This window comes from Typopeltis vanoorti, chromosome 1, assembly GCF_054136105.1.
Source record: "Typopeltis vanoorti isolate ZY-2024b chromosome 1, IOZ_Tvanoo_1.0, whole genome shotgun sequence".
Lineage (NCBI taxonomy): Eukaryota > Metazoa > Arthropoda > Arachnida > Uropygi > Thelyphonidae > Typopeltis > Typopeltis vanoorti.
In genome coordinates, this window is record NC_143549.1 from 39804907 (window position 1) to 39827713 (window position 22807).

The window sequence follows — 22807 nt, forward strand, 5'->3', positions numbered from 1 at the left end:
ACCACTCTTCACTGCACTCTTGCATAACTTCCATGAATGACCTTTAATTTCCCCCTCCCTCTCACCTTCTGCTCTTGTTATAATTTCTTCTGGATTAATCTTATAAAATCTTCTCACTAACTTAAATGTCCCTATCATACACCTCTTTTCCTTCTGTCTGTCCACCAAACTCTGCAATCTGCATTTTTTCAATCTCTCTCCATAGCCAGCAGTCCAAAGTCCTCATAATGAGTCAACACATAAGTTGCACAAGATATGGATATGCAAAGTGAGTTTGATGGTCAAAGGGCTCATATAAGGCTAATAGCTTGTATTTAAATAGATTTGGAGTTGGGCATCCTGATAAAATATTGTTCATTGAGAGTTTGGCAGTGCAGAGTCAAGGAAGTTTTGTAGAGTATTGGAGATAAGTGAGGGCTGGTGTTGGCATCCTAAACCTGAGTGAGTGGAAGTTGTTTACATGAGCTGAATGTAGTCCCTCAGGTTCTGAAATTGAGTGGGATAATCAACAAGATATGAGAAAGGGATATACAAAAGTTTTATATATACCAATAAAAATAAACTTTAGGCATATGAAGGAGAATTTTTATTATTGGTAGTTCAACTTCTATTCTATTTGATTAAAGAAAGAAATGCTAGTATGACCTGCTAAACTAATTTCCCGACACACTAGCAGATTGTGACCCGCAGTTTGAAAAACCCTATTCTAGGTCATGTCATATCTAGAAGACTGACTTTGTTAGGTTTTTATCTCACTCACCATAGATCACAGCATCAATTGGGTTATAGCCATTATGTCTTATTTAGAAGAAGTATTCTTCTAAAAAGAAGCTTATTTTAATCTTAATCAGTAGCGGCTTTTAAATTAAAGATACCAAGAAATTATATACTTGGTTTAGTCCTTTATTCAAGTGTAAGCAAAGAAGTTTGTGCCTGAACTATTTTCAGGACTGGGGCAACGTATAAAGATGCTAATGACTTCACATCACGTGCCTTAGTATCCCATAATGCAAAGCACATCTGCTTGCAGATATGTATAATGCTATTCCTTATGGGAAGGAAGGGTCACTACCCAGACTAGCTTCTTTTATTGAGGTCTCATCAGTGGATTGAGTGGATATTGAGGACTTCACATCACGTGCCTTAGTATCCCATAATGCAAAGCACATCTGCTTGCAGATATGTATAATGCTATTCCTTATGGGAAGGAAGGGTCACTACCCAGACTAGCTTCTTTTATTGAGGTCTCATCAGTGGTAGCTATACCCAGAAGTGATACTAAGGTTGAAATAATGCAGAAGTCATATGACTTCTGCATTACTTATTATTGTGAAGCTAATGACTTCACATCACTTGCTTTAGTATCCCATAATGGCTCCCACTAATGAGACCTCAATAAAGATCGAAACTGGTCTAGGTAGTGAACCTTCCCATAATGCATAGCATTATGCATGTCCGCAAGGAGATGTGCTTTGCATTATGGGATACTAAGGCAAATGATGTGACGTCATTAGCTTCTTTACACAAGTTGCCCCCAGTCCTGAAAATAGATCAGGTGCAAACTTGTTTGCTTACGCTTGGATAAAGGATTAAATCAAGTATATAATTTCTTGGTATCTTTAATTTATAGTATAACCAAGTGGGAAAACTTCTAGCAGCAGCTTTTAGTCTTTTAGATGTGGAATAATGGCTATCACCCAGTTGATGATGGGATCTGTGGTAAATGAATGATATGAAAAACTTTTTTTTTTTTCTTTCATTTTGTATGCCATGTTGTTTAGACCTTTTTTCCTCATTTCAAAACTTCTAGTCTAATCTGTGTACAGTACACTACATAAAGAAGGAGTTTTTAAAACACATGGATATAAACAACTTCAAAAAAAAAAAAATTCTCAAATCAACCAAAAACCCACTGTCAGTGTCATATTTATAGTTTAGAAATACTATATCTTTGTATCTTTTATTCAAAGAACTTTCTTTACACCCCTCAGTCAGATAACTATATGCACATATATAGTACATACATATTACCTTTTAATATGCTTGATTTGCTTGAAGAACATTATTCCCCCACCATATATCCAACTTGTATATTACAGTCATGGAGAAAGATAATATATTTAATTTTATTTTAGTTGGCTAGAATGTTTCAGATTCATATTCATGATGATGCATTGATTTTATTATTATTATTATTATCCTTAGACCCATGGAGTTATAGACTCATGTAGGAGATCCCTTTTGTCATACACACAGCTGATCATACCATGCCTTAAACATATTCAAATTCTCTCTAGAGACACCAAGCTTCCAGGTGATTCCTTCTAATCATTCATAACTCTCCATGCAAAAACGTGCTTCTCACTCCTTTGCTAACACCCTCCTTATATAGCTGCCAAGGATGATATCTTATTCTTCCCCAATCTCTCATCATTTTATGAAAAACTTCTTCAACATTGATCCTATAACAATCCCTTACAACTTGTACGTCTCTATCATATCATCCATCTTCCTCCTATTCACTAGACTGTAAACTGCATCTTCTCAACCTTTCCCCATATTCAATAATCTGCAGATCAGAAACTACTTTAGTCAGTTGCCTCTAGACCCTTTACGTGATCTCTTCATCCTTTTGAAAATCAGGTGACCAAATTTGTGCACAGTAATCCATGTGTGGTCTAATGAGTACTTTATACCAGGGGTTCCCAACCTTTTTGTTTCCTAGCGCACATTCTAAAATACCGATAGGGCGACGGGCACCTTCTATTTTTTTCAAGCATATTTTTTGAATTCGTTTGTTAAATGAATACATACAAAGTTTACATTATAATCAAATGTTTTATTACTTAAAAGTTTACATTATATAAAAATTTAAATATATATATGTAAGTTAGTGTGATCTTTAGCATTGCATTTCATTGACCAGTGATTCATAATTAGGAGAATATGATGATATTCCAGTTCTTAAACTGGAATAAACAACTTCGGATGCGCGTCTTCTTTACATTATATGCATTTAATACTCGTCATGTGTCATTAACGCATGCGTCATATAGTATGCCATGAATTGTTGCGTGATTATTTCAAACTATACGGCACACAGTTGAACAGCGGCGGACACACACAAATTGGTCGACAGGTGCCATGATGCCCGCGGGCATAGGGTTGGGAATCCCTGCTTTATGCAATGGAACAAGAATCTCCTTATGTGTACAAGTCAGTATCTTCTGCATCAGTCTCCCAGAATTTGTTCTGTTGTCCTCACAATTTTGGCAATGTGTCCTCTAAAATTTAGATCCTTATTCATTTTAGATCCACTTCCCACAATATATCCCCACCAAATGTAAATTCTTTATCCATCTTCGTTTCCTAAATTTTAAGACCTTACATTTTGCACCATTGAACTGGCATAGCCACTCAGTGCACATTCACTCAATCTATTAAATTTTGTTGTAAGGCCACAACATCTGCTCTACTCCTCATAGTTTGTCCCAACTTTTCATCATCTGCAAACAACTGAATATTCCCATCCTAATCTTACCGAATATTATTAACATACAAGTTAAACAGCAATGGCCCTAAAATATGCTTCCCCCCCCCCCCTTACACAACCTGCTAATACCTGTCAGATAGCAATCTCCAATCCAATACACTAATCTAATATCCAACCTCACTGCTCTAGTTTGACTATTAACTTATCATGTGGTAATCCATCAAAAGCCTTGGCAAAATCTAAGTATACTACTGTGTATCCATCTATTTTGTCTAATACTGTAGTCAGTTTATTGTAATAAGTGAGTACATTACTAAAAACAAGACCTCCCTTTAGTAAATCCATGCTGAGAACCAGGACCCAATTCTGGATCCTGGTTATTGCCAGTTTCTCCAACAACACCTGACACACTATCTGTGTGTCAGGTGTTGATGCTTGAGTTTTGTTACTTCCCTTATGAAGTAGCACAGTCATGCCTTCCTTCCACTCCTTTGGAACTTGATCCAGTGCAAGACTGATATTAAACAAATATGTCAAGGCAGATGCCAACTCCCTGGCACATACATTCCTTCAAAATATGGGTAATATATTATCAAGTCTCAGCCTTATTAACATCGAGTTTGCTCAATTCCCCATATACCTCTTTCTCACTTACTATCAGTCCCTCCTGCTCATTATCAACTGTTCTCAAACTCTCTATGATGTCATATTCACAAGTATGAAAGACCTTTATGAACCGCTCATTAAATATCACTCTTTTTTTTTTTTTTACCTTGGGTATAATATATGTTAAAGATACCAAGCTATTTTAAATATAAATTAAATAAAATAGCTTGGTATCTTTAACATATATTATACCCAAGGTAAAAAACTCTACATCTATCTCTCATCCTGAGATTTTTATTTAATAAGGTCAAAGCACCTTATGGTAACTTGTTTTGGTAAAATATTTATAAGCTCTGTATTACTTAAAACTTTGTATTTCTTAGCCTGGCTCCCACTGACGAGACCTCAATAAAGGTCGAAACCAGTCTGGGTAGTGGCCCCTTGCCTTTAATAACCAGCAAAAAAAAAAAAAAAAAAAATTATGGAAGGATTACACTGATTGGAGAAAATGGTATAAGAACATTATAGCATCATACATCTCATCCAGGAGATGTGATGTGCTTTGCATTATGGGTAAATATTAAGAATAGTGATCAGAGCTTATTCTACCTTTACCACGAGTTGCCTTGACTTGCACTACCTGCAGGATCAGCTAGACTTCCAACACTTGTAGGCACAAACTTGACTGACTTGTTTGTTTGCTTACTTGGGAAATGGAGTAAAAAACTAGGTTTATATTTAAAATAGCTTGGTATCTTTAAAATATCACTCTGTATCTTCTACAGCAGTTGTTCTTATACCATTTTCTCCAATCAGTGTCATCCTTCCATAATTTTTTTTTTTTTTTTTTTTTTTTTTTGCTGGTTATATATTGAAAGAACTCCCTAGGATTCTTTTTGGCTTCGTTATCTAACTGCTGCTCATACTTTACTTATCTTTGCTATCCTTATCAACCAAGTCACCCTCCTTGCTTGTTGTTTATATTCCCAATAACCGACTGACTTTCCCTTTGAATCGTTTTCGACTGTAGGTGACTTTTGTAGCAGGGTTGCCAGATGACCACAACAGCTTATGGCCAAAATTTAAAGAAAATATGGCCAAAAATGCCCACTTTGGAAAAGTATTAGGCCAAAAATATGGCCAAAGATATAAAATGATTGAATTGTGTGAATTAACATACCAACAATTAAGTGTGCATAAATTATGCCTATATATTCGATTACATATCATCAGAAATACTTTTAATTAAACTTAAGATACTTACAGTGAAACTCAGCTGTTAATTTGACAGTACTTCCTCAAGATATTGAATATCTTGTTCTTCTTTTTCTGCAGTCGAGTCGTAAAGGATTTTGCTGTTCTGCATTTGTAGCATTTCGGGAGTACATTTAAAGTTTTGGCAGCACATATTGTTATCACTTAAGAATGAACAGAATCTTACAATTGAATCTAGCAGTTTAATTTGCATCCTGTTTCTGGGTTTAGTTTTGATAGATGTTACATAAGAAAAAATTCGTTCAACTATTGCATTACTTGCTGGCACGATAAGGCATGTTAGGGCATAATTCGACAGTTCTTTAAAATTATTGTGTTTGGATACTGCTTGCCAAAATTCTAAAGCTTCCTTAGGGATTCCATCTTGTTTGAAGTTTTCTTCTTCATTCCATGCAACAAGACTAATTTTTCTGTATTGGTCTTCGACTACATCAATTTATTAGGTGGAAAAATGGCAGATCAGAAAATTTTCCCTTTTCTGTTTGGCTTAGAATAACAGTAGGATTTAAAAGTGACTGACCTTTAAATATATCAGCTGACTCAGGGAGCTGCTTGTTAACTTGATTCAATGATTCTTGAAACATGGCTTGGCACCTAAATTTCACAGACTTTATTTTCTTATTTTCTTGTTCCATATTAGAAGTGCTAAAGCTGATCAAGTACGTCCTAATTTCTTGATCAAATTTAATTCCAAAGTCTACATTTTCTACTATTTTGCATGTTCCATCTTCATTGTACAGCCTTTGATAAAGACTATCTCTGTGTGTGTGCACAGTTCTTTTGCAAGATCGTAAGGATCAGCATAGGTTTGCTGGAACAAAACATTAAGAATTTCAAACTCTTTAACAATGGGAGTAGCAAATACAAAATAAAAATAATTCATCCTATCTTGTAACATCTTTTTTATCAACCATGCCTTATACCTTGTATCCTCACCTCCAGATTGTTCACAGCAGCTGAAGTAGGCAATTAATTCTTCCCAATTTAGAAGTATATTATTGAAGACTTTTCCTCTCGCTAACCACCTTGTCTTGGACAATTTCATAAATGGAAGGAGTGCATCTCATTCCTGGTCATCTTCAACTGCTGAATTCATCACTTTAAAAAGAGCCTTAAAATCTTTTCTTCTCATATTGCTATTTGAAAACCACAAAGGAATTCAATCAAAATGAATCCAACATTGGATGGCAGCTTTGAAAATGCATGCTGTATACAAATTGCCAGAGAGTGGCAAATGCACTTCATTTGAATGCAATTCAGATTTTCATTTCTAATCCTAGTCCATAGGGAATTGTTACATCCAACCATAGCAGCAGCACCATCACTAGCAAACCCAATACAGTTCTTAAGAGTTTGATTATATGAAGCTAACACTTCTGAAGTTTTATTAAATAAAACCTCCGCTGTTGTCTCTACAACAGGTATAAGACCCAAGAAAGCTGAGTGAATTTTATTTGTTTCATTGCAAAAAAATCTAAGAACTATGCACAAATTCTTTTGTATTGCAATATCTGTAGATTCATCTACTAGTAATACATACTTTTTATCTTTTAAATCATGCTTCAGTTGCTCTTTCAATGAAGCAGCAATTACATTTTCTATAATTGCAACACATTTGGTTCTGTGCAGTTTAATGCCACCAAGAACACTATTTTGGCAATGTTTATTAACTACTTCACCTATATGATCTACAGCACAAATTGAGGAATGACATGTTATTGCAAGGCTAAGTTATATTTCTGCTTGTTTTTCCTGGTCATTCATGGACGATTTGATAACTTTATCTAGAGTTGTTTGTGAGTACTGGGAGATTTATATTGGTATTTCTTTGATTTTTCGTGAACAGATATGTTATAAAGTTTTGGCAGCACGTTAGTTTTGCAATACGTGCAATATGCATGTTGTCCATATCAGAAGATATTTCAGCCACAAATATTTTACTTCCCACTCTTTTTTATATTTTCTTCCACCTCTGTTATCACTTTTGTACTTAGGCATTTTGAAGGGCTTGAAAAAAACAAAATACCTCAATTCAGAATATGAAGAAACAAAAAATAAATTATAGATAATAAATTACAAAATTTGTAGTACAAATACTAATCTGGCACAGCAAACACCAATCTGGTAAAGGGGAAATAGCAAAAATATAAGCAAGATAAAAATCAAGTTTATAAACGATATTAAAAACTTATCATTAATTATACTAAAATCACTTAATTACCATTCTTACAAAATTGAACATATTACTTGCATATTGTCACAATGCGGGTAAAGTTGTGAAAGCTTATGAGATAGAACTATCACAAAAGAGCACCAAATGTCTGATATCACGCAACGGAACAACACTTGCAACACAAAGTCTACGTCGAACTAACTAGAGACAATCAAAACAGACATGGACTCAAGCTGGTATGGCTGCTGCGTACGTGCTTTATGCGAGTACAAAACGAAGCTGCATCGTGTTTGGTGGTATTTATCAACAGAACTGGATCAAGTTTATAGCAATAATAGTGAGCGGGAGCTTTGTATACTTGTTTTATACAAGTACAGAATGAAGCTCGAACATGCTTGGTGTTATTGAGGAAGTCATAGTAACAAACTATGAGCCAGCTACCAAAGGCTCATTATGACGTCATCGAACAAACATTTTCAGTAACAGTCAATTTGCATCAAGCGCATCACCGCCAACCAAATGCCGCATAAAGGGGTACCAACAGCTAGCCATACACTGCGACAACAATATTAAACTAAGTAAATAATGCATATGATTTGAAATTTTTGTAAAAATGGCCAAATTAGTGGCCATATTTGCATAAATGGCCAAACTGATTTTTTCATGGCTCCAGAGTTCAAAAAAGTGCCAAATTTTTGAAATTTGGTTATGAAATGGCCAATCCGGCAACCCTGCTTTGTAGGCATTGCCCACATAGTATTCCTGAGATTTTTATAGGGTAGTTCACCATTGCTTTCCCCCCAACCTCGGAAAAACCAGAGTTCCCGGGTGAAAAAACTCCTTACCTCTATATGAGAACGGCTAACTCACTTTTAGTCAAAATAGACCCAATAAAGGTTCCTCAAGTCGCTGATGGGAATCTAACCCAGATCTTTCTGACCAAAGTGCTTCTTCTATGCTGACTGAGCTATGGAGGCTCTTATAGAATTGATTATTACCACTCTTCTTATGCTGTCTCCATAATGTCTTTTAACTTTTATTTCTCATGCTTAATCTCTTCATTCATCCATTTCACACCTACCTTATTTAACCTTCTGACTCTTGGAATACATTTAGACATTGCTTTTACTAGATAATTCTTGAATATCACCTGAGCTGCATTGATATCCTCTCCATCTAACTCCTCATTCCATGCTACACTTGCAAGCTGTATCCTGAGCTTCTCATAATCGCCAGCCTTTTAGTTCCACATATATCCTTTCCTCACAGAGATCCTCACACTGCTGCAATCACCAAGGTAATCACTTCAGGGTCACTCTCACCAACTGTAGAATGATTTGACACCCCATTTATAATAATGAGATAATGATCAAATCCAAGACCTTCAATCTTCATGTGGCCTCTCTTACATACTAGTTGAAGTAGTTGTCAGAAGTCCCTCAGAAATTCAAGAAACTCCTTTTCTCTACTTCCAGTTGCTATCTCATCTCATCTTCCTTTTACCCTCTTTTACCTTATGGTGTCGAGGGTTTATTAATCATCAGACCTTAAAACGTTCACAGGATGAGGTGGTCAGCCCTATGATTCGGTGTATCCTGTGTCCTATAGTGTTGAGTTCTCAAGGCCGGTTTGCCTGCTTTGTGGGATGAAAAACTCCAGGATAAACTGGGGAAAAACTCTATTGTCCATGCCCAAGACCGACTAACTTGGCTATGGCAGAGGAAGCCTGTCGATTTCCATCAGTCACGTGAGGAGCTGATGGGAATCGAGCCTAGGACACTCCTTCCCCAGGCATATGGTTGCGAAATGCATAGCCACTAGGCTAACCACATGAACGCTATCTCTCATCATCCCAGTCTATATTGCCATAATTAGAATCGCCCATAATGAAGACCCTTTTCTTATTTGCTTGGCTAATTTGATTATACATTTCATGGTCACTATCATCCATATTACCTGGTCTATAATAACATTCAACTAAGCATAACTACTGGTACTATTTCCTCTAGCTTCTCTACCTTGTATGGACATAACTCTTTCTCTATCATTTCTGTCTCCACAACACTCATCATACCCTTTCATCTCTATTCCTGTCAGGTTGTCATCCTTGTCCAACCATGTCTCACTTATTCCAACAATTCTTGGATGAACAGACTCAGTTGATGCAACCTTTTCATTTGCCTGAGATAAGATGAGATTTCTCTTTTTGGGATTACTTTATCATCAAACCACCTCTCTCTCTCTCTCTCTTTGCATAAGTAGATTACAACTGTTGCTCCTTCGACATTAAAAAAAAAATAATAAATTAGGATTTCTCTTTTATTGAAAGTGTTACTCTACCTATGAACAGCTATTAATCCCATACAAAACATGAATCTGCCCAGCCATTGAGTACTTTTCACACATTTGAGATTTACCCTAAGAGCTCCCTAAAAATACTTAACTCAATACGTAAGACTTCAGTTAGATTGATTAATGACCCATCTCTTTTGAGTTCACTCCATCCACTCTCAGAGTGGCATTCACTTCCTCCAACTTGCATCTTTTGCAAATACTTTCACAACTGGTGTTCATTTGAACAGCGTTAATAATGCATTCATAATTCCTTCCCCCCCCCCCTCTGTTTCATTAGGATATGCATCAACCACTTCTTCACAAGTTCAACCTCAAAACAATACAACAAAATTTTTCCTCTCTTTCATTATCCTTCTACCACTTCTGTGTCCTATGCAACTTATTTCCTGCTTATTTCCTTTCCACTTTTTAAGTAATTATGGTATATAAATCTTATTTCCTTTCCACTTTTTGACTTTCCATTCTCTATCCTTGTAGTTCAAGTTTCCCATAATAATTAATCACATTGCATTTATTGGACTAATTTGCTGACGCGTGTCATCCACATCTTATCTCATATCTTCTAACTTCTAACAAGAGCCAATATGTATTCTCCTAATTATCTCTAACTTACATTTGATAGCCTCAAAAGTACTTTTTGGCATGTTGGTCCTCCTACTGAAGTGCTCTTTTTGGCTGCAATTTTTTTACTGTCACAGAATCCCTGAAAATAGTGTATCTTTTACATTCTATTCCTATATCATTCTCTTTTGAACAAGTCTACCTTATGCAAGTGAACTTTGATCAGGGTGGAACTAACAGTTGTCAAAAGTCAAAAATGCTCCTTCCTGTTATTTTGGAGGTTCTAGCTTGAGTATACATATGTGTTAGTATTTCCTTAATTTTATGACTACCTATACACCTTGTATTGACCATCCCATATAAATCTTAGGCCTGAAGAACTGCATTCTGCATTTTTCAATGTTTCTAACACTCTTTTAAAATGTAATTAATTTTTTAGGTATTATTATTATTATTCAGGCCTCCATGGAGTCAAAAGACTCGTCGTGGGAGGCCCTTCTTAAGAAACACAAAGTCTACCAACACTCATCGAGGGGAAGTCTGCCCCCCCCCCCCCCCCAAGAAACACAAAGTCTATCATACCACTCCTTGAACTCATTGACCGTTCTCGCTCTCACCACTCCATCAGGCAATGTGCATTCCATGGTTCAACCACCCTCCATGTAAAGAAACCACTCCTCATCCTCTTGCTCACAGTTTCCTTTCGTAACTTCCAGGGATGGCCTCTTGTCATCACTCCTTCCTGCTGTTCAACCAAGCGAAAGAACTCCCCAGTGTCAACCCTGTAACCACCCCTCAACAGTTTAAAAGTCTCAATCATATCACCTCTCCTTCTTCTATCCACCAAACTCTGCAGTCCACATTCCCTCAGCCGATTCTCATAACTATCATTGTACAGTCCTGAAACCATCTTTGTTATCCGCCTTTGTACCCTTTCCACAGTTAATTTATCCCCTTCAAATCCTGGGGACCAAATCTGAGAACAATAGTCCAAGTGTGGTCTGATCAGGGTCTTATACAACGGAATGATAACTGTTTTATCTCTGCAGGTCAGTGTCCTTCTCATTATTGCAGCAATCCTCTGTGTTACCTTCACCACCTTTGCAATATGTCCCCTATATTTCAGGTTTCTATCAATCATCAATCCCAGATCTCTTGTCTCCACTACTTCCTCCAGTATAACTCCTCCCACAGAGTATGCAGTGTCCCATCGATGTTTCCCAAACCTCAAGACCTTACATTTTATTGTATTAAACCGATACGTGCATTCATTTGCCCATCTATCTAGCTTATTCAAATCCTCTTGCAGGGCTGCCGCATCTGCATTATTACTAATAATCCTTCCCAGCTTTGCATCATCTGCAAACAACTGAATATCCCCTTGCAATCCACTGACAATGTCATTGATATGAAGGTTAAACAATATAGGTCCCAGCACTGAGCCTTGTGAAACACCACTTGTAACCTTCTGCTTCTTTGATATTGCTCCATCATACACAACTCTCTGATATATATCGGACAGCCAATCCTGAATCCAGTTGACCAATCTGACATCCAGACCCATGTGCTGCAACTTAAATATCAGCTTATCATGTGGCACCCTGTCAAATGCCTTCGCTGAGTCTAAGAAATGGCATTATATGCCTTTCCCTCATCTAAAGCTCTTGTAACTTTATCATAAAAGGCTAGAATATTGCTGAAACAAGAGTGCCCCTTCACAAATCCATGTTTACTCTCACAGATAACATTACCCTTATCTGCCCAATGCTGTATACGGTCCTTCACTACTTTCTCCAAGATCTTACTACCTACTGATGACACACAAACTGGTCTATAATTAGACACTTCCAGTGTGCTACCACCCTTATGCAATGGCACTATCTTACCTTCCTTCCATTCCATGGGCACCTTTCCAGCAGCCAGACTTTCATTGAAAAGCCAGGTCAAAGCCACTGTCAGTTCCCTAGCACATTCTCTCAAAACTCATGGTGAAATACCATCCAGTCCCACAGCTTTACTGACATCCAGAGCACTCAGTATTTGAAACACACTCTCCTCCTGTACTTCTAAACCTTGAACCTGCCCTATCCCTCTAGCATTAAAACTGACTCCTCCAGGATGAAATACTCCAATAAAGTGTTCATTGAACAATTCTACTATGTCTTCTGCATCAGTCACTCTATTCCCATTTTTTATCCCAGAATATCATTCTTCCACAGTCATTTCTCATACTGGCCACATATCTAAAAAATTCCCTAGGATTTTCTTTGGATCTTAGGGCTAATCTCCTCTAATAATCCAGTTTCGTCTTCCTTACCATACTAGTTACTCTTCTGGTCTTATACTCTGTGTCTTATACTCTTCATGCATCTTCTCTTCTCCTGCCTCTTTATATCTCTTCCACAGCCTCTTTTTCGCTTGCAATTCTTGTTTAATATTGTTTGCCATCCACTTTACTCCAAATTGTGTCCTCTTGTTCACTCGTGGTATACAACTTATCATTGCTGATAACAAATATTCTTTCATAATTTCCCACACACTAATGATATCCCAGTCTTCCAATTCCTCCCTTCATGAAACTTCCCAAACTTGACTTCTTAGACTATTATAATCACCTGCATTATAATTCCACATACGTTCCATCTCTTTGATACTCCTGCATGTCTATTCATTTTCAAAGTCGAAACCATATGGTCACTCTCTCTAACTGGTGGGAGAGATGTCATCTCAGTTATTATCAACTCTTCTGAATGCTATGCTTTGACTGCGATTGCTGTGCTACTGGATCATTTGGTAATCAGTGTGATCCAATAACAGGACAGTGCCGATGTAGAGCTGGAGTGATTGGTCGCCATTGTGATTCATGTTCCAATCGATTTGACGAAGTTACTCTTCGTGATGCGAGAGTATGTTTTTTTTTTTTTTTTTTTTTTTTTTTTTTGGCCTTACTTTTATTATATTCACAAATTAGTAGCATGTATTAGTTTTATCATATCCATCTGTTTTTCCAGACAGATGGATATGATAGTTTGAGAATGAAGAACTGATTTTGATGAAATTTCATATTTAATACTTTAAGAAAAATTTGTGAGGCGATTTTTCTTAAACTTATCCAGTAATAACTACTGCTTTACATGAAGATCAGAATATATTTTTCAGTTTGTTGCTTATGACATGAGTAATTTCATTGAATGAGCAAAGCATGATGATCATCCTTTAATATTAGTGATTTTAATCACTCTCTCAAGATATTAATCATTCAAAAGGCCTATAATATAATCTTGCACTAAACTTCTTGTGTTTTGCTTATTTAGCAATATATTTTAACATTGGAAATACTCATGCAATTGTTACATTGTATACATTTCCTAAATTGCTATTTGACTAATCTCTAAATAAAAATATTAATATTTGAAATTTTTGCAAATATCATTTTTTAAATGCTTTTTACCATTTGCTAAATTAACTTACCTTGGGATATCAAAGACTGTGAGTTGTCAATCAGTCTGTAATAATGTCAGTTTATATTACATGAAGAATCAAGTAGTTGAAACAATATTTAGGCACAAATTATATAAATAAAAAATATATCGCATAGATTCATGTTTAACTGTTAATTTTTCACTTAATATATTAATGTTAGTTTAATATCAAATTATAAATACCAAATATAAATTAGTATTATCACATTATAATCTAATTTATTAACAAAAACTGATAATTAATTCATTATTTTTACATAGGAGAAGCACTTTCAACCTCCAGGCAGCGATGTATGCTTTGACTGTGATTGCTATGCTACTGGATCATTTGGTAATCAGTGTGATCCAATAACAGGACAGTGCCGATGTAGAGCTGGAGTGATTGGTCGGCGTTGTGATTCATGTTCCAATCCATTTGCTGAAGTTACTCTTCGTGGATGCGAGAGTATGTTCTTTTTTTTTTTTTTTTCCCTTTTATTAAAGGCTGACTACAGTTTTATCACTGACTTTTCAGACATGTAGATCATTTTTTGTTATTGTTGATATTACATAAGAATTTTGCATTTCTTCATTTAAAACAATTTCTGAATATCATCAATAAAACAATCCAGTAATACAGCCAATTATTCTGCAAAAACAGGCTTTTTTATATCCGATCCACACACAAAAGGCCATATGTGCACAAGAGGGATAGAAGAAAAGAGGAATCTGTTCATATTTTGCTTGAACAGCTGAGGGTTGTAATCTTTGGAGAAGGCAGAGTGGGGGAGACTGTTCCAAAAGATAGAAATAGATGGAATGAAAGAGGAGGCAGTGAAGTTGTTTCAGTAAGTTTCAAGATGGACTGTAAAAGGGCATTGGTTAGTAGTGGCTCTTGTTTTAATGATTTTGAAGAGATTGGAGGAATAATAGTGGTTGATTCAGCAGAGCACTGTTCATGAAAGTATCTGTAGAAGAGGCAGAAGGCAGAAACTGAACATCTCTGAGTGAGGAATCGAAGTGGGTATGTGAGAGAGGAATCATTAATTACCTGGATTGCCCTCTTCTAGATAGAATTGAGCAATCTCAGAGAGGATTTTAGCGCACCACCACAAATATGGGAGCAGTATTCCATTGCTTGGCAGATTTGGGATTTGTATAGAGGTAGCAGCTGTGAAGGTGTGAAGTAGTCTTGTGCAAAGAAAAGTACACCAAGTTTTTTGGTGGCTGCAGAAGCTATAGTTGAAGTGCAGTTGTGCTAGGAAAGATCAGAGGTGAAGGTCAGTCCAAGCAAAGAAATGTGGTTGCATTACTAAAAGATAATTGTTCAGTATCACTGAAGGTAAGAAGTGGGTATGCAAGCTCTTTCTTGTGAGATATCAGAGAGAACTGAGATTTGGTGGCATCGAAGTTTACAAGGTTGTCCTTGTCCCACTGGGATATAGTTAGGAGATCTGAGTTCAGATTACTGGTTGTGGGAGATCTTGATGATTCTAATACTTGAGTCCCACAAGGTTTGTCAAATGAAAAGGAGGAATGGAGTGTACTGTCATCAGCAAAGCTGCAAATAGGATTGGAAGTTTATGAGAACATGTCAATTATATACAAGAGGAAGAAAGTGGGTGAAAGAACAGAACTCTAGGGTACTCCTGCATTGGCAGAGAAATCTGAGGACAGGAATCCGTGACCCATGACTTGTAGTGAGCGGCTAGTTAGAAAGTTGACAGTCCAGTTGCAGAGTGAGGAAGGCAGACCATAGGATGGCAGTTTGTTAAGTAGGCCCCTGTGCAAACCCGATCAAATGCTTTTGACATGTCGAGGGCAATCCCATGGGCTTCTCCAAATTTCTCCATGGCCCGCTTCCAGATATGAGCAGTGAAAGCAAGATCAGCTGTAGCTCACAAGTGGCAGAATATATATACTGCTGGTCACTGATTACTTGATATGTCCCTAGGTGGTTCAAGAGTTGGTTGTTGATAACCTTCTCCATAATTTTAGAGAGAATAGAAGTGAGAGCAGTAGGACAGTAGTTCTTTGGTTGACTTTTAACACCTTACTTTGGGATAGCCTGGATGTGAACCTGCTTCCATGGTGAAGGGTAGATGCTAGTTGAATAGAATACATTGAAGAAGTGATACAAGATTGGTGTTAGTTCTGGGACACAATAGACAGACACAATTAGGACCAGATGCCTTGTTTGTGTTAAGGTTATTTAGGATTCTTCATCTTTCTTTTTATTGGAAGACAGTTGGTGACATGATGGAAACTGTTCTTGGTGGATTGGAGGAAACTTTGTCCAAATCATAAATACAGGAATTTGAAGAGAATCGTGATGCCAGTAAACTTGGCCTTGTCTTTAGGTGAGGTAACTACAGGATCATCTGGATATTAGAGTGGTGGAAACATGGGTGCACAGAAGTTGTGCCCAATGGCATTGGCAAGGAACCAGAAAGAGTGACTGCCATTTGGGCAGGAGGTGAGTTTGCATTATTTTGGCCCTTTCAAAGCTTGGCTTGGATAGGTGATGATTCTTTTACAACTGTTGCAGACTGCAGTATAGCAGAGTGTGCAGCTCGAGTTTTGGTCATTTGTGATAAGCAGAGGTTTTTTCTTTGCAGTGTGTCAATGCTGTAAAGATTGAGAAATAGAAGTCACAGAAGTCTTCTCAGTTGGCATCCATAGTGGAAAAGGACAAGACCGTGAACTGGTGGGTAGAGGTTGTTCTGTGGCAAAAGTGACTCATATGAAGTTGTGATCCAAGTTGCCAAAAGGACAACTGACATTCCCAGTGTACTTGGAAAGGAAGCTTGTTAGGAAGAGGTCAAGTGTGTTTACAAATTGGAGGGGGGTTGTCAGGTATTCTGGTAGGAAGATTGATGATTACCAGGTCTTCTTACATAGGTCATTCCTGATGGCAAACACCTCAGCATCCCTGCCTGTTTGATTGGTGAAACTGGAGAAGGGAAGCCAATATGATTTTGGACATTGAAGTCCCCAAGAAGGATGACCTCATTATTGTGGTATTTTGACTGCAAAAAGTCAAGCTATAAAGAGAGAGAGAGAGTTGAAGAGATCACAGTGGTTGATGGAGTTTGCAGAGCATATGAAAAGAATGGGTTGATTTGGTAGAGAAATTTTGAACCAAAGAAAATCAAACAGTAAAATTCAAGAATTTGCAGTCTCTGGTATGGTATGTCAGTTCTGATTAGTGTACAACTGCCCTTGTGGTGAAAAAAACTGTGTAATATGTAGTTTGGGCAATTGAGGTGAATGGTGGCTATTGAAGTTGCCAGTTGGGGTTCTGCCAGGAATAGTAATCCTGGTTTAGATGACTATAGGTGGTGGTGGTGCACACCGTTTATATTACTGTTTGGGCCACAGATGTGGATGAAGTGAATTTGAAAACTTTTTTTTTTTTTGGTAGGAATTAATGTTGGTGGGTTGTTTGGTTGAATTTATGTTTTTTTTTTTTTTTTTTTTTTTTTTTGGTTTGATTTTCTTGTTTTTTATGATTTTTTTTTTTTGGAACTATTTTTTGTGGGAGAATTTTTGAGATCTGTAATAAAATTCTATTTGTTTGGGTTGTGGTAAATTGTATGTGGTGAGGAAGAGATAAAAAGGAAGTCAGCAATGCAGTGAGAGGTGTCAGACTTGCAAACATACCACCCACACAGAGGGAACTCAGTCTTCTGTTTGTATGTGTCCTTGACAGTTTCCCCTACAGCCACAGTATTTGGTCTCCCTCCAGTCATGAACTGGCAAAATATGTTGTCATAGAATTTGATGCTTGCTGATAATGAAGCCTCTAGATTCATTACTAACTGACCCATGTACTGACCAGCAGCTGGCCTGTGGAACCGTTTTTACTGCTGTACCCTCAAATGGGGAGGGTCTCGGTCCCCTACAGTGATGTTGGTATGTCATTGAGGGTATCAACGTCTCACTGCACGTAGGAAGAGTGAGGTGGGGGGGGGGACAAAAACTGGAACCCTTGCTCTGGTGACCAAACATTACTGCAGCCACTTCAGGTCTCTGATAAGTAAGTAGTGATATTTCACCAGCTGATATACCAACTAGAGATTTGGTTGGCATTTCCTACAACTAGTAAAGATATTCTTTTGTGGCTACAATGTTCACCAGGTTTGTCAGAGTCTTGTTTATAGAAACAGTCAAGTCATCCCACCATAGAAGGTGGGGATGGTATGACTTGACTGTGAGAAGCTATATATTGCACATAGACAGCACTTTAATAGTCCCTTTACTAAGCATAGTGCAGTTAGTTTATTCTGCCTGAATGAGTTTCTCTCTCTCTCTCACATGCACACACATGCACTCATGCATGTTTGTGTGTGTCTGCGTGCAAATTTTTTGTTTTTAACTTAATATGCATCAAGAATTATACTTGAAAATACTTAAAACCTAGGTAAAATATAAAATATCCATATAGAAATTCAGAGCTAAATTTTAAGCAGAAATAGGTGCAGAATAATCCTTGTAATTGATTGTGTATTTACTTCTTTTATACTCTGAGTTAAAAACAGATGACAGTGGCAGCCTAGGATAGAAAGCAATAAAATATATTTTTCTAAAAATATTGATTCCTCTTGTTTTTATATCTTGTTTTTATAGTGATTATGCTTCTCGTGGACTCTCTTTCACTTTTTTTCTAATTTTTCTTCTTTGATACCTGAATTCATTCAAAGTTATTTGATTTTTACTCCCTACTAGTAAACTTATTAGAGAACACCTACAGTTAATACCACTATCCTTAAATCCATAACTTGCATTCATGTTTATCCTAAATAAATAATAAATAAAAAATCTCAATAAAGGTTGAAACCAGTCTGGGTAGTGACCCTTGCCATAATGCATAGCATTATATATGCCCACAAGGAGATGTTCTTTGCATTATGGGATACTAAGGCAAGTGATGTGAAGTCTTAGCTTCTTTATACGACTTGCCCCAGTCCTGAAAATAGTGCAGGCACAAACTTGTTTGCTTACATTTGGATAAAGGATTAAACCAAGTATATAATTTTTTGGTATCTTTAATTTATATATAACCAAGTGGAAAAAATCCCAACAACAGTTTAATGTGGATTAGTGGAAGGTGATGCACTTTGGGAAGAGATCACAAGCTGTGTACTATATTGATGGAACCTGGAACCACAGAAAACTGAAGCTAGATACTTGGGGGGGGGGTTATTGTGGATAGGGCATTAAAGTTTAGAGGGCATATTGCTACAGTGATCAAAGCACCATATCAGATTGCATGGTTGTTGAAGAGGTGAGTGACAAAGATTGTGGCAGGTCTACAGCACTGTCAATCAATGAAAGGTCTGTGGGCTTAAAAAACTAGGAGATAGACAAAAAAGATGAGATATGATAGAAGCATATAATATTATTAAAGAGTTTTATAGGATTGACACTGAAGACTTTTTTTCAGTACTTGGCAGGAATGAAGAGAACAAGGAGATACCCATAGAAATTGTGTAAGAATGTAGTTGGCAAGGGTGTTAGGACTAAATATTTTGCTAGGAGCATTGTGATTGGGTGGAATGGGCTGTCAGAGATGTTTATGAGTGCTTTGTCAGTCAATGAGTATAAGGAACTGTACGATAGTTATTGTGTAAATGAATCTCCCACCTTAATAATAATAACAACACATCAAAATAATAATAATAATAATAATGGATGTGTAGTTGTTGAACCCAAATCTTTCAACCATCCATCGTGGCATGTAGTTAGTGACCAGTGAGAAAGTTGGTGATCCAGTGTGGAAAGTAGACCAAAGGATGGTAGTTTGCTAAGTACTTCCCTGCACCAAATCCAAACAAATGCCTTCAAAATATCGAGGTTGACCACTTGAATGTCTCTGAATTTTTCCATGCTTTTGAATATAGAGTTGGGTGGTAAAAGCTAGAAGATCAGCTGTGGCAGAATCCATACTGCTGGTCACTGATTAGTTGACAGATCTCTAGGTGATTCAAGAATTAGTTGTTGATGGCCTCCATAATTTTATAGAGAGAACAGAAGTGAAAGTAACTGGATGGTTGACTTTGATCACCTTTCTTTGGGATAGGCTGGATATGGGCTTGTTTTCATGTTGTAGGTAGATGACAGTTTAATAGAATAGATTGAAGAGGTGATGCAGGATAAGTGTTAGTTCTGGAGCACAAGTTTTTAGGACAGTAGATGGGATTCCATTATTAATATTATTATTATTCAGGCCTCCATGGAGTCAAAAGACTCTTCGTGGGAGGTCCTTCCTAAGAAACACAAAGTCTATCATACCACTCCTTGAACTCATTGACTGTTCTTGCTCTCACCACTCCATCAGGCAAAGAAACCACTCCTCACCCTCTTGCTCACAGTTTCCTTTCGTAACTTCCAGGGATGGCCTCTTGTCATCACTCCTTCCTGCTGTTCAACCAAGCGAAAGAACTCCCCCAGTGTCAACCCTGTAACCACCTCTCAACAGTTTAAAAGTCTCAATCATATCACCTCTCCTTCTTCTATCCACCAAACTCTGCAGTCCACATTCCCTCAGCCGATCCTCATAACTATCATTGTACAGTCCTGAAACCATCTTTGTTATCCGCCTTTGTACCCTTTCCACAGTTAATTTATCCCCTTCAAATCCTGGGGACCAAATCTGAGAACAATAGTCCAAGTGTGGTCTGATCAGGGTCTTATACAATGGAATGATAACTGTTTTATCTCTGCAGGTCAGTGTCCTTCTCATTATTGCAGCAATCCTCTGTGTTACCTTCACCACCTTTGCAATATGTCCCCTATATTTCAGGTTTCTATCAATCATCAATCCCAGATCTCTTGTCTCCACTACTTCCTCCAGTATAACTCCTCCCACAGAGTATGCAGTGTCCCATCGATGTTTCCCAAACCTCAAGACCTTACATTTTATTGTATTAAACCGATACGCGCATTCATTTGCCCATCTATCTAGCTTATTCAAATCCTCTTGCAGGGCTGCCGCATCTGCATTATTACCAATAATCCTTCCCAGCTTTGCATCATCTGCAAACAACTGAATATCCCCTTGCAATCATCGGACAATGTCATTGATATAAAGGTTAAACAATATAGGTCCCAGTACTGAGCCCTGTGGAACCCCACTTTAACCTTCTGCCTCTTTAATATTCTTCCACCACACACACACACAACTCTCTGATACCTATCGGACAGCCAATCCTGAATCCAGTTGACCAATCTGACATCCAGACCCATGTGCTGCAACTTGAATATCAGCTTATCATGTGGTACCCTGCCAAATGCCCTTGATAAGTCTAGGAAAATGGCAGTATATGCCTTTCCCTCATCTAATGCTCTTGTAACTTTATCATAAAAGGCTAGCATATTGCTGAAACAAGAGCGCCCCCTCACAAATCCATGTTGACTCTCACAGATAACATTACCCTCATCTGCTCATTGCTGTATATGGTTCCTCACTAATTTGTCCAAGATCTTACTACCTACTGATGACACACAAACTGGTCTATAATTAGACACTTCCAGTGTGCTACCTCCCTTATGCAATGGCACTATCTTACCTTCCTTCCATTCCATGGGCACCTTTCCAGCAGCCAGACTTTCATTGAAAAGCCAGGTCAAAGCCACTGTCAGTTCCCTAGCACATTCTCTCAAAACTCATGGTGAAATACCATCCAGTCCCACAGCTTTACTGACATCCAGAGCACTCAGTATTTGAAACACACTCTCCTCCTGTACTTCTAAACTTTGAACTTGCCCTATCCTTCTAGCATTAAAACTGACTCCTCCAGGATGAAATACTCCAATAAAGTGGTCATTGAACAATTCTACTATGTCTTCTGCATCAGTCACTCTATTCCCATTTTTTATCCCAGAATATCATTCTTCCACAGTCATTTCTCATACTGGCCACATATCTAAAAAATTCCCTAGGATTTTCTTTGGATCTTAGGGCTAATCTCCTCTAATAATCCAGTTTCGTCTTCCTTACCATACTAGTTACTCTTCTGGTCTTATACTCTGTGTCTTATACTCTTCATGCATCTTCTCTTCTCCTGCCTCTTTATATCTCTTCCACAGCCTCTTTTTCGCTTGCAATTCCTGTTTAATATTGTTTGTCATTCACTTTACTCCAAATTGTGTCCTCTTGTTCACTGTGGTATACAACTTACCATTGCTGCTAACAAATATTCTTTCATAATTTCCCACACACTAATATCATTAGTGCGTGGGAAAAATTATGAAATTCCTTCAAATTTCTCCCTCCATGAAACTTCCCTAAGTTGATGCCTTAGACTATTATAATCACCTGCCTTATAATGCCACATTCGTTCCCGAGTACAGAGGGTGGGGACCAAACTCAACTGTCTAAACATTTCCTGGTCCCCACCCTCTGTGTTCCTGGGTCTGTAACAACACCCCACTAAATATCCTGTCTTTCTCACCTCTCCCTCACACCATTTGCTTTTAAAATTGTTAGTGTAACTCTCTGCCAAAGTGTCCATCCTTAGAGGACATAGGTCGTCACTTATCATAAGCAGTACTCCACAACCACGCCTTGCCTTCCTATCCTGCCGAATAATGCTGTACCCAGCAATTTCTATTCCTGTTATTATATCCTCTTCTGTCAACCACGTCTCAGTGATCCCAATAATTTTTGGCCAGGCTGATGCTATCTGCGCCACCAATTCCTCTTCCTTATTCCGGATACTCCTGGCATTAGTATATAGCATATAAATGCAGTTGTTTCTATACGCAGCATTATCCCCTCTAGACTCCACTGAGCTCAGTGTTACCTGATGTCGTCCTTCTTCTCCCAAGTACCCATTCCCACAAGATGCCACCCCTGCTACCATCCTCCCTGAGACACAC

General features: G+C 37.6%; 1 protein-coding gene across 1 annotated transcript in view; it reads left to right on the forward strand.

Moving 5' to 3' along the window:
- Positions 1-22807, forward strand: part of stan (Protocadherin-like wing polarity protein stan) — a 777611-nt gene that overhangs the window by 508483 nt on the left and 246321 nt on the right. Inside the window, exon 16 of the mRNA XM_090397383.1 lies at positions 14207-14390. Coding sequence (XP_090253509.1) covers positions 14207-14390 — 184 coding nt within the window. The remainder of the gene's footprint in view (positions 1-14206; positions 14391-22807) is intronic.